This window comes from Netta rufina, assembly GCF_964035555.1.
Source record: "Netta rufina genome assembly, chromosome: 11".
In the NCBI taxonomy this organism is placed as follows: Eukaryota; Metazoa; Chordata; class Aves; order Anseriformes; family Anatidae; genus Netta; species Netta rufina.
The window spans coordinates 21098509-21112963 of record NC_140134.1 but is presented as its reverse complement, the minus strand read 5'-3'; the positions used below and the strand labels follow the sequence as shown (position 1 = coordinate 21112963).

General features: G+C 40.2%; 1 protein-coding gene across 1 annotated transcript in view; it reads right to left on the bottom strand.

Annotated features, from left to right (window-relative positions):
- MAP2K5 (mitogen-activated protein kinase kinase 5) overlaps window positions 1-14455 on the bottom strand; it is a 126361-nt gene that overhangs the window by 90357 nt on the left and 21549 nt on the right. The window contains exons 7-8 of the mRNA XM_084293564.1: window positions 14365-14413; window positions 9252-9316 (exon numbers count right to left, since the gene is read on the bottom strand). Coding sequence (XP_084149690.1) covers window positions 9252-9316; window positions 14365-14413 — 114 coding nt within the window. The remainder of the gene's footprint in view (window positions 1-9251; window positions 9317-14364; window positions 14414-14455) is intronic.

The following is a 14455-nucleotide window of genomic DNA, read 5'->3' as shown; positions in this document are numbered from 1 at the left end:
CCCAGAAAATCCTGCTTCCCATCTGTTCACTCTGGCCACCAGGATATATTTTTCTGTTTTTCCCCCCAATAGCCATGGAAACAATTTCTAATCAATAAGATATTCCTTGGCAAGACCAAACGATTCAAGGGAAAGCCATGACCTGTCTGCTATGCCAATGAGTCAGTCCCTTCCCTTCCTGGAAATATAACTAACATCAGCAAATATGACAAAATGATATAGTGACGGTGCTGTCACATCAGTGATGTGACTGCAGGAAGCAGGGAGGCAATGTTACCCTGAGTCGAGGCACTGGAGAAACTTACGGCTGATGCCAAAAACGAAGATCTGCTGCAGCCCTACTGGCTCACAAAAAAACTTTGGTATCTCCCTTAACCGTTCTGCTGAAGGATGCTTTTAGTACACGTGCTGCTTCCTGCAGAACCACAGAAAGGCTGCTTCTGCCCACCACCTACCCCATGGAGGACTGCAGTGGTGCCCTAGCTTTGTCCAGTGCTGTGCTGGAAGTCTGGAGGATGGAGATCCTCTCCTTGCCTTTCTCCAGCCTGATCCTGTGCTGCACCATCTTCTTGTGAACTTCCCAAGCAGCAAACAGAAGCCGAGAAGTAAAAATAAATAAAAGTAAATACTTTGCATCCTTTCTTGCAGATGCATGTCTTTCTGTTTCACGCTTTTGTTAAAAAAAAAAAACCTGAAGATATATTTTCACTTAACAAGATCCACAAATACCGTTCCATTTCCCCATATCTGTACCAGCTCACCATAGCACTGCCCCGATGAACTGCAGAGAAGTTCTCCTCGACGCACAGAAGGGCACGCTCACAAAGACCTCAGAGTTACCAGGAATGAGTTTCTACCCAGAATGAATAGACAGAGACAAGCACAAACACGAGGCTTCTTATTTGAGCTAAAAAGTTAACACAGAAAGCGACGGTTGTTAGCAAGCAGCACCTTCAGATGTAAGGGCACTAAATGAAATCAAACCGAACATTTCCCTGCCCTATGAGAAATAACCTAGAGCAAAATCACTGTGTCAGTGTTGCACACGATGAATACAATTCTCTAAGTGTTATGCACTGCAGAACGACACGCCAGTCACCAGCTGCAAACTATACGCAGCAAATCACCCACAGATTTGGTTTACTGGTAATTTTTCCTTTTTTTCCCCCCTCTGTTTTCCTAGTACTGCTACTGTCTGTCGTGCTCCGGTCAGACTCTGGCAGCCTAATGACAGAATTGTCACGTACTCAGATGGCCATCTAAAGAAACAGATTCAAATTGTTTCTAGGAAATAAACACTTTGACAGTTGTTGCCTTCTGCAATAGACAAACACATTAGCCTGACTCTCTGGCTGTTAAAACAGGAAATCCAAAGTGCACAGCAGTTGTAAAAAGGAGCTTTTATGGGGACTGCGCTAGTTCGAACAGCAATCTACGCCAACCTCCCCACTATCTAAAATCCCATTACAGATGCTTGAGTACTGATTGCAAAATGATTTGTTGTTAAGCTAGAAAACAAACTCAAAATACTTGTATCTGAATTTTAAACTTTTACAAAGAGCAAAATTGGCAGTAGAGGCTGCATAAAGAAAACGCAGAACAGCAAAATGTCTCACTTAACCCATCTCTGTGGGAACGAGAAGGCTTTGGCATCGAAGCCGAAGCACAGCAGAATGAATCCCTCACCTCTTTTGCTCTGCAACCTAACTTCTATTTCCATCTGTTCCCACTTACATCAGTCTTGCTTCTCCACTGCAACCACTCAGGGTCATCCTTTAAAAACTGGGTTACACCTTTCTCCTTGTATCCATCCCACTTGGACTTGGTTGCCATTCCCTGGGGCAGACCCTGTACCCAAAGAACTGAACAGAGAGGATTTTGTCGTCAGTGTCCCCCCATGGCCAGGCCGAGCTCACTCGCTGCCACAGGACCAAACCAGATCAGATGCAGACACCGTAATGTACTTCAGCTGCTGGCTTTAAACTAGCTGAAAGGATGAAAGATAGCAGAGCAGTCATAAGGTTACAGTGACACGGACAGGCATTACCCGACACAGCACACACCCTGCAGTACAAAGTAAACCCATCACAATTTTTGGAGGTCATTTGAAGCAACAGGGTGAGCCAAAAAGCACGTCACATCCTATGGTAACGGTAATGTTGATGCTTGCATCTCTCCACAAGGAGACCTAAAGCTGGATTTGCTGCGTTACCAAACCGTGTGTTCATGGGAGATGTGTCCATGCAAACAGCTGCTAAGGAAACACGAGGCAGCGCAGCAATGACCACTACCAGAAAAGAGAACTGTGCCAAGGAGGAAAAGTTTTCTACTCATTCGTTGTAATACCTGAAATAGAGTTTTCTTCTAATCATGGCTCGTTTTCAGGTAGGAAGCTTGCTCGTAAGTTTTAGTCAAGACAGAGCTAACGTTTCCAAGACAGCATCGTGAAAATGTTCTGCCCATGAACAGCTCCTTTAGGAACCAGAGGCAAATGAATGTGGAATGAAGTTTGCAAGAAAACAAAACAAAACAAAAAAATCAATAACCCATCACAATTCATGGTACCAAACAAACAAATCCTCAAAAGAAAACCCCTAAGCACTAGAAAAAGCCCTACCCAAAGAAGTCTCCTGCCCCAGGAGCAGCTGAGGGTGCAGATGCTGGGATGTCACGGTGCCCAGCTCACCGCAGGACCACGCTGAGGTTGCACCAGGATGGGCAGCACACGAGGGCAGCTTTTGCATTGCTCCTGGCCATCACCATTACTACAGCTGTAGTGACACAGGGGGAACGTGGTTCTGTGTCAGAAATGGATGTGGGGGGCTAACCTTTGTACCCCATGCAGACCAGTGATCAGCAGAGCAGTTAGTTCCTAGCAGCTAGAGTGAGCTATTTGAAAGAATTTGGGGTGAAAAGATAGGGAAAAAATTCAGCGTCAACCCTGATGGTGTGGTTACATTCGTTCTTACAGAGACATCAAACACAGATTAAGGAAAAAGTTGGAAACAGCACTTCTGGTATAACAGCAAAAAAGGACTTCTACATAAATGCACATTCTTCTGTCCCTTGCCATCTCACACCCATCTCTGTAAGCAAAAGCAGTATTTACAAAAGCATTCTGTATTAGGGGACAGTCGGAAACTATCGGCTTGGAGTAGCTTGGCTGTAGCAAATTCCATCAATTCTCTCCGACACAACCTCCTGTTTGTAGCCCAGAAGCAGCCGATACCACCTGCACCGGGGTGAGCCCCGTGCAAACTGCACCATGCTCACACAACGAGAGCAAACTCCAATTCTCAGGGTTCCTATTCACCTCATCTTGCAAGCCGTGGACACGCAATGCAAACAAACCAACTTTAATTTAAGAATCATCCAGTTTCTAATTAAACAGCCATAGGCAGCTGGCTGGATACATTTTAATCAGTTTCAATAACCTATTGATTGTATACTGAAGCTTAAAAAATTAAAAGTAAAAAGATGATCGGGGAATTGTCCCATCTCAGAACAACAGTAGAACCCTCTGTAAATAACTCCTCTTTTAACCATCAGCTAAATGAACACTTCAATACCGCAGTACAAAGTCTTCTGCAAAATTACTTTAACTAACAAGCAGAAATTTATCAGCTTCAGCCAAAATCAATGCTGAAATCAATTTGAACACTGGTTGTGTCTAAAGGGGCTCATTGGCAATTTAGGGAAATTACACCATGTAAATGCCTGTGCTTTAATTGAACAGTTTCATCAACTAGGCTGTGATTGCTGTCCATTCATTTATTTACTTTCACTGCAGCTACCATTCTGCAAAGGAATGGTTTTTGTCAGTCTTGAAGGAGGTACTTTATCTTCATTTTATGCACTTTTGTGCATAACAAATTTTATGAGGCAGGCGAGTGATAGCAGGGGTCAAGAGAAACAAGTGAGCAGCAATCACTGGTCAGTCTTGTTTAAACTGCAATGACAAGATGCAGAAATTTTGTGGGGTGTTTCTAACTTTGCCCAGCTAGTATCGCTACGCTGCTTTTCCGTGTGAATAAACCAGAACAAAGTAACCACAAAAAAAAAAAAAAAAAAAAAAAGAATGTGGTCAGGGACAGGAAATTAAGGAAAAGGCCTCCGCAGGACTGCAGGGAGACACGAACTTCAGACCCCACATGGCCACGGGCTTGTCAGAGCACCAAACACTTCACCTCCCTGCATTTCCTTGTGTGCAGACAATGACGTTAGTCTCCTTGGCAAAACATGCTAAAAAAAAAAACTGTGAAGGGAAATATTTCAAGGTGGGGTGCATTGTTACCCTGCTGTGGATTCACGCAGAACACCAGAAATGAATGGAGGCCGAAAACAGAGAGGGCTCCAAGGAGATGAAGGCTTTGCTGAGGTCAGGTTGGCTTCAGCAACCTCTGCACGAGGTGCAGAGACAGTTATTGTTTCTGAAGACCAAACCTGCACTAGAGACCCTCCTGTGGGAGCTCCTTCGTGATAGCACCTGAGCTGGAAAACCACCAGCAGCTTGCGGAAGGAGCAAACCTTGCAGAACCACAGCTCCTCAAGGCAATGACAAATCCCATCAGCGCTCCCGCAAACAGAGCTAAATCACCTCCCACTTCCTCTCTCCCGAAGTGACATTTCCCTGCTAATGTCCCCGCCATGCACTCGCCGAGCAGTTTGCAGGCTGTCTTGCAAGAGAGATCGACCTCCCAGCTGTCTCGCCACGCGCCACGTTTAACGTGCTAATGGGGCACCCCAAGGTGGGCGCAGATAGAGGAACGAAACGGGCAGATGCTGGAACGTACAGCTCAACCACACAGCGGAGTTGCTCAAGTAAATTGCTCGAACAAATTAAGCTTCCGCATTTAGCCCCATTTTCCCTAGCCGAGCCATTCCTCTGGGCAGCACAGCACCAGCAGCCACCTCTCTTCCCATCACTCAGGTTAAGCGAAGCCGTCTGGTTTCACAGCACCTTGCTAAGGTAAGTGAATCCCCCTTTTCTTCCCTCTCTCCCCAATAGTAGGTAACCTCACAGATTAATTACAGCATCATTGAGCCTCTATGTTTATTACAGTACACACAGCATTGTAGAGCCTTCAATAGCTGCAAGCTAAGAGAACCCAGAATATTTCCTACCATACACAATGCTCACTCAAAAAAAAGGCACACAAAACCCTGTCCTATTCCCTAAATAGAGTTCCTTGACCATCTCCCTTCTCATTAGCTATGATTACAAAGACTAGAAAATATTAGAGAATAGAAAAATATTCATTTTGTTTGTGTATAAAGGAAGAAAACAGTGACAGTTTAGATATACCATGAGAGAGAGACACTTTTCGCCATAATTACCTGCCCGAGACCTACTGTGCAATACTTGGATGCAAAATATACACAGCTAAGTATTTTGGTTCTAAATAATTTAACGTAGCCACTCCTGAGACTGGCTGGCAGAGCGCATACATCACAGCACAAATCAAAATGTGAACCTTATTTCACTGAAGCAACGGAGCAATCTGACCAAAACGGAGTCTCTCGGAGCTCTGCAGCCACTGATGGAGCTAAAAGATGCAGCACAGACTTTAAATGTCTTTTGGATATGCTAGTGAATTATTTTTTCTGCAAAAGCAATTTAAGTAAATACCCTAGATGCGCTGGTATACGAGTGCTTTCTTCTGCCACAAAGCAGCCCAGCAAGCCCATTCTCCATCCTACCAACTCCTATAAATTGGCTGATAAAAAATTGGAAAGTCTGCTGCAAAGCTGGGAGGTTGAACAGCTACAGGGCAACAGTCCCAGGGCCGGCAAGGTGCGAATCTCCATGAGACAAAGGCAGCTGAGATTTTCCAAGAATTCACAGCATTGGACTTACAACACTCCACGGAAACTGGAAATCCCAATTAATGATGCAAATGAACTGCAAAAGCTGGGAGAGAGAAGAGGAAGGTACTGGGGGGCTTTCAGCCTTTGTTGCGGCAGCGTTCATCACTTTCTTGACGATCTTTACTCAAGACTGAGTGAAGGAATTCCTGCTGACTGTTCGTATATTTCAAGATACTTTTCAAATATACAGTTTTGGATCATTTCCACGTTCACACACATTTTTGAATATACAAACAACCAAAAATTGAGAATAATTAAATAAATTTGCCATATCCAACTCCGTAATTGCTATCATTCCTTAATGAAGAAAATAGCATATCAAAAGGAAGGGAAAAACAGTAAATCAGAAAACTATAAAATCCCTTCTCTTTTTAGAAAAAAAGGAAAAACATTTAGATTCAGCAAGTTCTCACTAAAAATATTGCTATAAAGTATTGATTTTTTACCAGACTCAATTGACTGAAAAGTTGTTTGTATAGCAATATTGGCCAAGCCAATATACTGGAACAATTTTGCTACACACAGTAATCAAGTGTATTTCTAAAGTATAATTATACTGTCATAAAAATAAAGCTAAGATACCTCTTCTCCAAGCAATAAAACAGTTGCAGCTGTAAAGAACCCAAATAAATGAAATACATTTTCTAACTACACATAGCGTCTTCCAAGGAGCACAAAAACACCTCTCCTCTCCCCCCTTAAGCCAAGGTTAGCATGAGAAGTGATCAATACTTCAATCTCAATAAACTATTTCAATAGTAGTTAATTCACATGGAAAGAGAGGCTGAAAATTTTTGCTCAGCGACCTGCGACACGCTATCTTGTTTGCTGAATGCTGATAATATATCATTGCCATAATGGATATGACTTAGTATAAAGAGCTAGAAAGAAAGAAAGGAAAAAAAAAAAAAAAAGATACTACATACACAGTCATTCTTTAGATTCAAATCAATACTACACACAGCCTCTCCTGAAACAAACCGGCAGCATGGAATGCTGCAAGAGGAAAACAGCCAAACGTTTGCAATTAATTTTATTTGACAAATGTTCATTGATTTACTGGAATAAAATATATGTGGGCTGCTATCTATGACTAGCGCAATCCAGCTACCTGTAAGTATTCCATTTTGCAATTTCTTACTGGCTTGTGTAGCACAAGATGCTCCTTTGGCAAGGGAGAAGAGGCTCCCCTGCACAAAGGGGCGGTTGTTCCAGCATGGAAGTCCTGTCTGCTTTGCTCCAAAGCGCCGTAAATGCCAACTCCCTGCAACAATGGCAACCAGCAGCTCTCCAGAGATGAAAGAGTAAATCGGTACAACTCTTCAATCCAACGTAAGAAACAAATCCGGGAGGATCCGAGAGGAACGCGGTGCTTTGTAGCTGTCCGGTTTGGGGAGAAAATATTTCATATTCATATTCTCCTATAATTTAAATCGCAACGAAAGTCAAACTGCAGGAATGTGCAAATTAACCACACAAAAATGGCACACGTTCCCTGGAGCTGTGAAGAATGACACTTGCACTGGAGAGAATACTGTGAAGTCACTGCAACTGCCAATTTAAAATGTTAATGTTATAAAAAGGGAAGGTAGTAGCGTTTCCCTGATACACAAGTGGGCTTATGCTTTTGCAGGTAAAATCTGACTTTCCCAAATTTTAGCAACTATGATACTCAAAAAAAATTAATGAAGCTAATCACAACATCAGCCCACATGATGCAGCAAGTCAATGTGGAAGTGCCATAAGTATTGTGTGTTCCCTCCTGCACCATTCTCCTCTGCAACTTGAATGTTCACACCTCTGTTCCTTCATCACTCTTGCAGACTGTTACTAAAAGAGTCATTTTAGGAGGAAAACATTTTTGTAAGAACACTAAAAAAAAGAGCTGGCACGTAACTATCCTGCCCTTCACAAATACAAAGTCAAAAGGTGCAAGTCTGACTTCATATAGAGTTTTATTCAAACTTCCTATATGAATTTATCAAGATTCCCTACAGAAAGCGACCCCAAGTTGGGTAATAATAACATAAGAGGGTTTCCCCACTTTGTGTGCCATTTCTCTTCCCTAAACAGCCCTCCAGTGCCTTCCAGAGGGATCACTGCACGTGGCCCTCCCTGGTGATGCTTCTCCCACTCACGACCGCTCCTGGAGCTGCCATCAGTACACGGGGAAGGGAAGCAACCTTCCCTCAACCAGAAAACATCAACAAGTCACTGACTTAGCTGTGACATTCAACACTCTCTCTTAAATCTTTCTTATAATAAAGTAAGCAAAGGACCTTGGATTCTGCCAATTGCTTGGTCTAGGAATATCTTTCTACAAGAGAATGTGAATGAGCTTCATCCTATCTGCAAGGCTAACCTAATTTCTGAAGAAGCCATTCAAATACTAGTTTTGTCCCCTAAAGGCTTTGGAAGTCCACTGTCATTAAAACTTCCACTAGAAGACCAAAGCTAGTTGTTTCACAATGTTGGCAGCCAATTAGGAATTAAACTAAATGCACTGTAGCTTTTAAAACATTTTTTAAAAAATGTTAATATCAAAGTTAAAATGTCTAAGGTAAAAACAAAATCCTAATGGGATGCTGGGTTACTGTATATGGTAAATAGCTCTCCAGAGGAAACCTTTATTACTCCCTCAGGGCTTTCTTACATAGTATGGATTTCTTAATTCCTAGCGGAATATTTTTCATACACCACTGCAGACTATTAAGTACCAGATATTACATTATGTAGTTTAAACTTTGCACTATGCATGAGAAAGACTTTCCTGTCGAGAAAACTATCTCTCTGCTATTATAATCTTTACAATATTAAAATTAATACTGGCTGCAGGGTATGAGCTGCACTACCAAAATTTGGGGGAGTTTATCATTTAATATATTCATCAGCCTACATGTGAAGCTGCTTATAAGGAAGGGAAGTCTCTGCAACAGCGAAAGGGGTATTTACTAATTTTGAATTGCCAGAGAAAGGCAGAGCAACAGTGTCATCGCGTCCCACTGGTGTCATTCTCAGTACCAGGCGAGCACAGGGCGTGGTAAGCCAGCAAGAATAATGGTCTTGCAAATACTGAAGGCAATTCATTATGCTTTAGGACGTCTCAAGTTCCACTTGTGAACCATTAACTTGTTACCCAGGAGGGATTCAAAGCAAGTATTAAAAAGATAATAAAAATGCACCAGCCCCCATGGCACCCAAAAGCAGATACCTTGTAAATATGTAAAGAGAATTCTTAAGAAGTTTATATTAAGAATTTCTTTTACAGTCTTTTCTCTATTGCAGCAAAGGCCCACGTACATCTCACTACACACATAAAAGGGAGAAAATAAGAGGGATGTTAAATTTTATTTTCAAAATTTTAAGTGAAATTCAGCACTCACTTGTAGACTGTGCCTCCATTGCCATGACCGAGGATGTCTCGATACCGTATGTCTTGTTCATTCATCTCCACAAGAAAGAAAGAAAAACAAAAGAGATGTCATGCTGTGGATGGAAATGTCAAGGAAAAGCAACTCTAGGCCATAAACAACAAGCAGTCTGGGTCATTTCAAGTTCAGCTGCAAGAACGAGAAGATCAATACAACATTTGCTGTCCAATTTATAAAAGACGATACCAAGGGACAAAGTGATGGAAAGTTTAATGACAATTTGTTTGCCTGGGTCATTTCATTAAAGTTTGATAAAAGGTGTCAAAATGGAATGATATAATATAGCTGAAGAGGGTCAGGTCACAGATACTGATAGGAAAAGGGTCTCCAGAACAGCACATAACCAAAGCCAAAGTTGGAGGTGAATGGAAACAATCCAACACAAAAATGTCATCTTGAGTATAGCCAGAAAAGTTCATGATTTATTCTGTAATCAGCATAATTGATACTAATTGAATGACAGCTCTACCAGTAGGGCTGCTGTGCAGTGCTTAATTTACATACCTGTTAACTAATGCAAATATTCTGAAATAAAAATAGTCTCTAAATACTATCCAATAAAAAAGTAATTTTCCTTGAAATACAAAACAAATTGCTTACTTCAGTCTTTCTGCTCCCTGGGACAACTCTCCAGATATGATGATATCCTTAAATATTCAAGCAGAAGCCTGATACAAGCACACCGTACACTGGAAATGCTGGAATTCAGGCTGTGATATACATTTTTATAAAAGCTTATTATACATCACCTTGCTTGAGTGACTCCAATGAAAAACTACAATACAACCTTCTCCTGCACAAATACAGTTATACTGCTTTTCAAGCTAAACCATCTTTTCAAAAATCACTGAAGACATTTTTGTAAGGAACATGCCTACTTGAAAAGAGATCTTTTAAGCAGAATATGTTCTGTGCTATACGCATTTTCCGTTCCAAAATGATCTTCTCTGTTGCCTGTTCATTGTAGGTGATTAGACAATACCCAATTTTAAATTATATTTTCCTAGTAATCTATTAACAAATTGTCAATTTATTTCTGTAAATTATATATTTTCTGGGATACCAAGTTAAATATTTCACGTAAGTTGGCATAGCTGCTTAAAGACTTGTCATTTTTGTGTGTTAAATGGCATCCAGACGAATACCTAATGACATGTCTGATCTGCTATCACTGATGTGATTAGAGACCACGTAAGCATATCTGAGGTAGCCTTAAATTACCTATTTCAAGTACCACGAGCACCATGGTGAGAGCCATGCAGAGCTTGCCATAAGCTAACTATCTGTATTTATCCAACTTCTGAAATGGCTTTTAAAATTCAGCGGGGACACGTGCCCTTCAGTTACATAGCCACGTTTAAGCATCCACTTTCATAGGATGTCAGAGGAGATAAGAGGAACTTTGCCCCTGGCTTCAGCTGGAACAAGGAAGAGATGGTAACAAGCTGACATACCCTAAAGAGTCAATACTCAGCATGTCTTACCCATGCAAAATGGAGTATTTTAAATCAATTAAATATTATGTTTTAATGACAGTAACGTTGAACTTCCAAGCTTGTGTTCTGTTCTTTCACTACCTGAATAAAAAGCATGCTTGTTTCTCACAGAAAATATTTTTCTCCTTTGCATTTCTTCCAGTGATGCCAAAATCTCCAAGTTCTGAGAAAATCAGGAATACCTCAAAGCCAAAATTGACTCTATGTTATTAGTTGTTTGTAGTTAAACCTGGGCCAGTTATCTTGAGATCGTATGAAAAGGCCCATTCAAGTATCAAGGTTTATGATGAAAATAAAAATGTATTTTATTACTGAAAACTATCTTGTTTATTGCATCAATCAGAAAATACAAATAAAAACTGCAAAAAAAGATACTTCAAAAAGGAACAGTAATTCATGACGGGGTTTAAAACATGTAAAGAAGCAAAAGAGTCCCTTTTTCTAAAAATAATTTCACTCAGACTGCAATACCCATCGATTTAAAGCACATACAGTGTTTAAGGATTTCTTCTCTCCTAACCTAGATAGCTTTAACTCTCCAGTCTTTGGAGATAACAACAAATATGCCTTTTTTCTATATTCCCTGCAATGTTCCTATAAACAAAACTCTTAAGATAAATCAAATGAGTCTGCAATGCTATGAACATACTTGTATCTTTGCTTCTTGGGGGGAAAAATATAAATATATATATTTTTTTGTAGTTACACAAGTTATAAGCAACAAATTGAGCAGAACCAGAGACATAAAGCGTATTCTCTTTTCTCCTTCTTGCAAACTGGTGAAAAAAAGAGTATTTCCTTCACACCACTCCCTAAAAGCCACTGCCAAGAGCAGCTCTTCAGGGCGATGCTGCGCGGCTTCGCTTGCTGGCAGCCCAGGACCATCGCCCGCCGGCTCTGCACAACGGAGCGACCACAAACCGGGGCTGAAACAGGGAGACGGGTGGAGCAAGCATCTGCCAGCAAATGCTGGAGAGATAACGTGTGATTTACTGGCTCAAATAAAGATGCCAAAAACACGTTGTGATTTATTTATTTTACTGGGAAAAGTGGACTCTCAATTATAAAATGATAACATAACAACGAACTCGATAGCATGGGCTGGAATATTAAACCTGCAAAACCGAGTTTGATTGGATGCCAATATTAACGAAATTAATGACAAAGCAAAACAGACTTCAATTACGGATCAGAAAACAAAACGTCCCTTGTTTATACCTGCTGTTTTTGAAAGAAATCAGCGTCTATCTCTTGTAAATCATTAAAAAGAAAATGCTCAATTAATCCTTATTTTATATGTAGAGGCCTGACAGGTGCAAACTCCTACAGCCATACCTTTGCTTTACGAATCGAAGCAATAATGGTTTCAGAAAGCAGTCACACTCTATGAGCAGACAATTGAAGAGATTTAGTAAATCCCACTTTATAGAGCAGAGACTAATCGGAAAACACAAGCCAGTCAAATGTTTCTTATGAACTGTTGACACTATATCAATGCTGAATCAATTGGTGGCATTTACTCTGAGTGACAGAAAAGAAATAAATATTTATATCACATCACCTATATCAATGAACCTAGGCAGAAAGCTATTTCTAACCTGTCAATATTTGATTATCTTGAAGAATCATGTCCCCTTCTTTTAATGATTAATATGAATTCCTTATTAAACCTAAATGGAAACTACTAGAGGGATATCATTATGAATGCCTGAAAGCATGTACTGCCAAAAATAATAAAAAATAATAAAAAATAATAGACCAGCCCATATTTAAGTAATGATAAGTGTGACTTAATCCCCCAACAGGAGGAAAAGTTAAAGGTACAACTAGCAACCTATTTCCACTTATGGATCTATGCCCAGATTTTGCAGAACAAAATGCATTTTCTCTTGACAGAAAGTAGTACGTAACTCATAAGAGCAGGATAAATAAAAGTTAGTATTAAAACTTATTCTGAATTTTCCTTGTGTTTAACCAACTTTTTATATAAGATTTTTGGTTCTTTCACATCCTTCTAAAATTCTACACAGGAAGAAACCTGTAACAGACTATGGGAGGGCACACAATATACTAATTTCTATTGCTTAGAACAAATAAAATGCCCAATTCATCCAACAGACACAATCACAAGAAAACGGCTTTTACTCATGTTCAGGAATTCTACTTAAAAAAAAAACACAGTAATTCAAAAGGGAATATTGGAGTAACTATCACGTTTAATTTTAAAACTTCAGAGCATGCTACTGCTACTTATGTAATTTTAAGTTATCCACTGAATTAAATTCTTTAGCTATAATTTTGAAACATTAACAAATCTACCCAGTAATGATCTGTAAATATTAAACTCTGTCTGCACGTAAGGAATGCTGACAAGCTTAAAAATACATTTCCAAGCTGTATTCAAAGGATTCAGTGCCAAATAGGCAAGGTTGCAATCCTGGGCTGTTAGATTCACATTTTAAAGGGGCACTCTCATCTATTAGACCACAATGTTACAGGTGATACTGAAGGACAAGCATGAAGACCAGCCTTTATCTTCTTGACACGCTCAACTACAACTACTTGATTCATGAAATGCCAATGAGGCTTGGAGAGGTCATTGTGTGAAGGCACTGAATACGCATCTGAGATAATTAAGATTTCAGCCTTCGAAACATGGAGGGGAAGTGAACAGCAGTTAAGAAAATCAATAAGAGTCTTTTATTTGCAGTGACACAGATGTCTCAGTCAATAGAGCCTAATAGGCAAGCTTGATCGCAACGGACAGGTGCCTGCCTCCAAGGCTATCAAAGGGCTTTCACTATGACAAACATTAAAATATATTTATGTTGCTACTGAAGAATCTGGAATTCTTCTAAGGTAGTTTAATTTAATGGTGTATATTTAAAGTCATTATAATACTGTGAGCCTGCCCAGATGCTCAGTTCAAAATGAGTAAGAAATGACTGCTCCGTTTGTTCAGGACATCCACTTGTCCATCAACTTTTACATTAAACCTTTCACTTCTGGTGCCAGAATCTGAATGCCTGGAGCAGGATGAGAAAGTAACAAGGCAGCTTTCTACAGTTTTGTTTTTTGTTGTTATTTTTAGGCTTGTAGGTTTTCTTCTGCTGCTTTTTAAAGAAGCTACAGCATAAGGGTGTTGCAAATAGTGCAGAGCAGTTCCTCACAAGAACCTGCTAAATATTTAAGTATCTACTGCCCTAAAAACACGAAGGTCATTCTAGCGGAGCAGTTGACTTAGTTATTCAAAATTGATTAACTTTCTTCCCTGAAATTGTGGCAGCAGTGCAACATGTGTGAGGTACTTCAATCTATTTGGAGCTAAATCTGATTAGCACGTTTTGAGAAATGGGAAGCAAATTGCTATGCCAATCAAAGTAAATCAGGACACATAACTCATTCATATCATGAAGGTTTTCATGGTCTTTCCAGTTCTGTATTAAAAGAACACATTACAACTAAGTGAGCAGTAAGCATCTCTCCATCTGTTTGTGGTATGCCAGTCACTGCAGTACCAGGCAGTAACAAGATGTGCATGTAGCCAAAACCCAGTTCACTGCACCCACCTGGCCATTTGCAAGTATTTTCTTCAGCTCCGCAGAAGACTTTTTCAAGCTGCAAAAAATAAGAGGCAATTATTTTTAACGACTGTGCCAT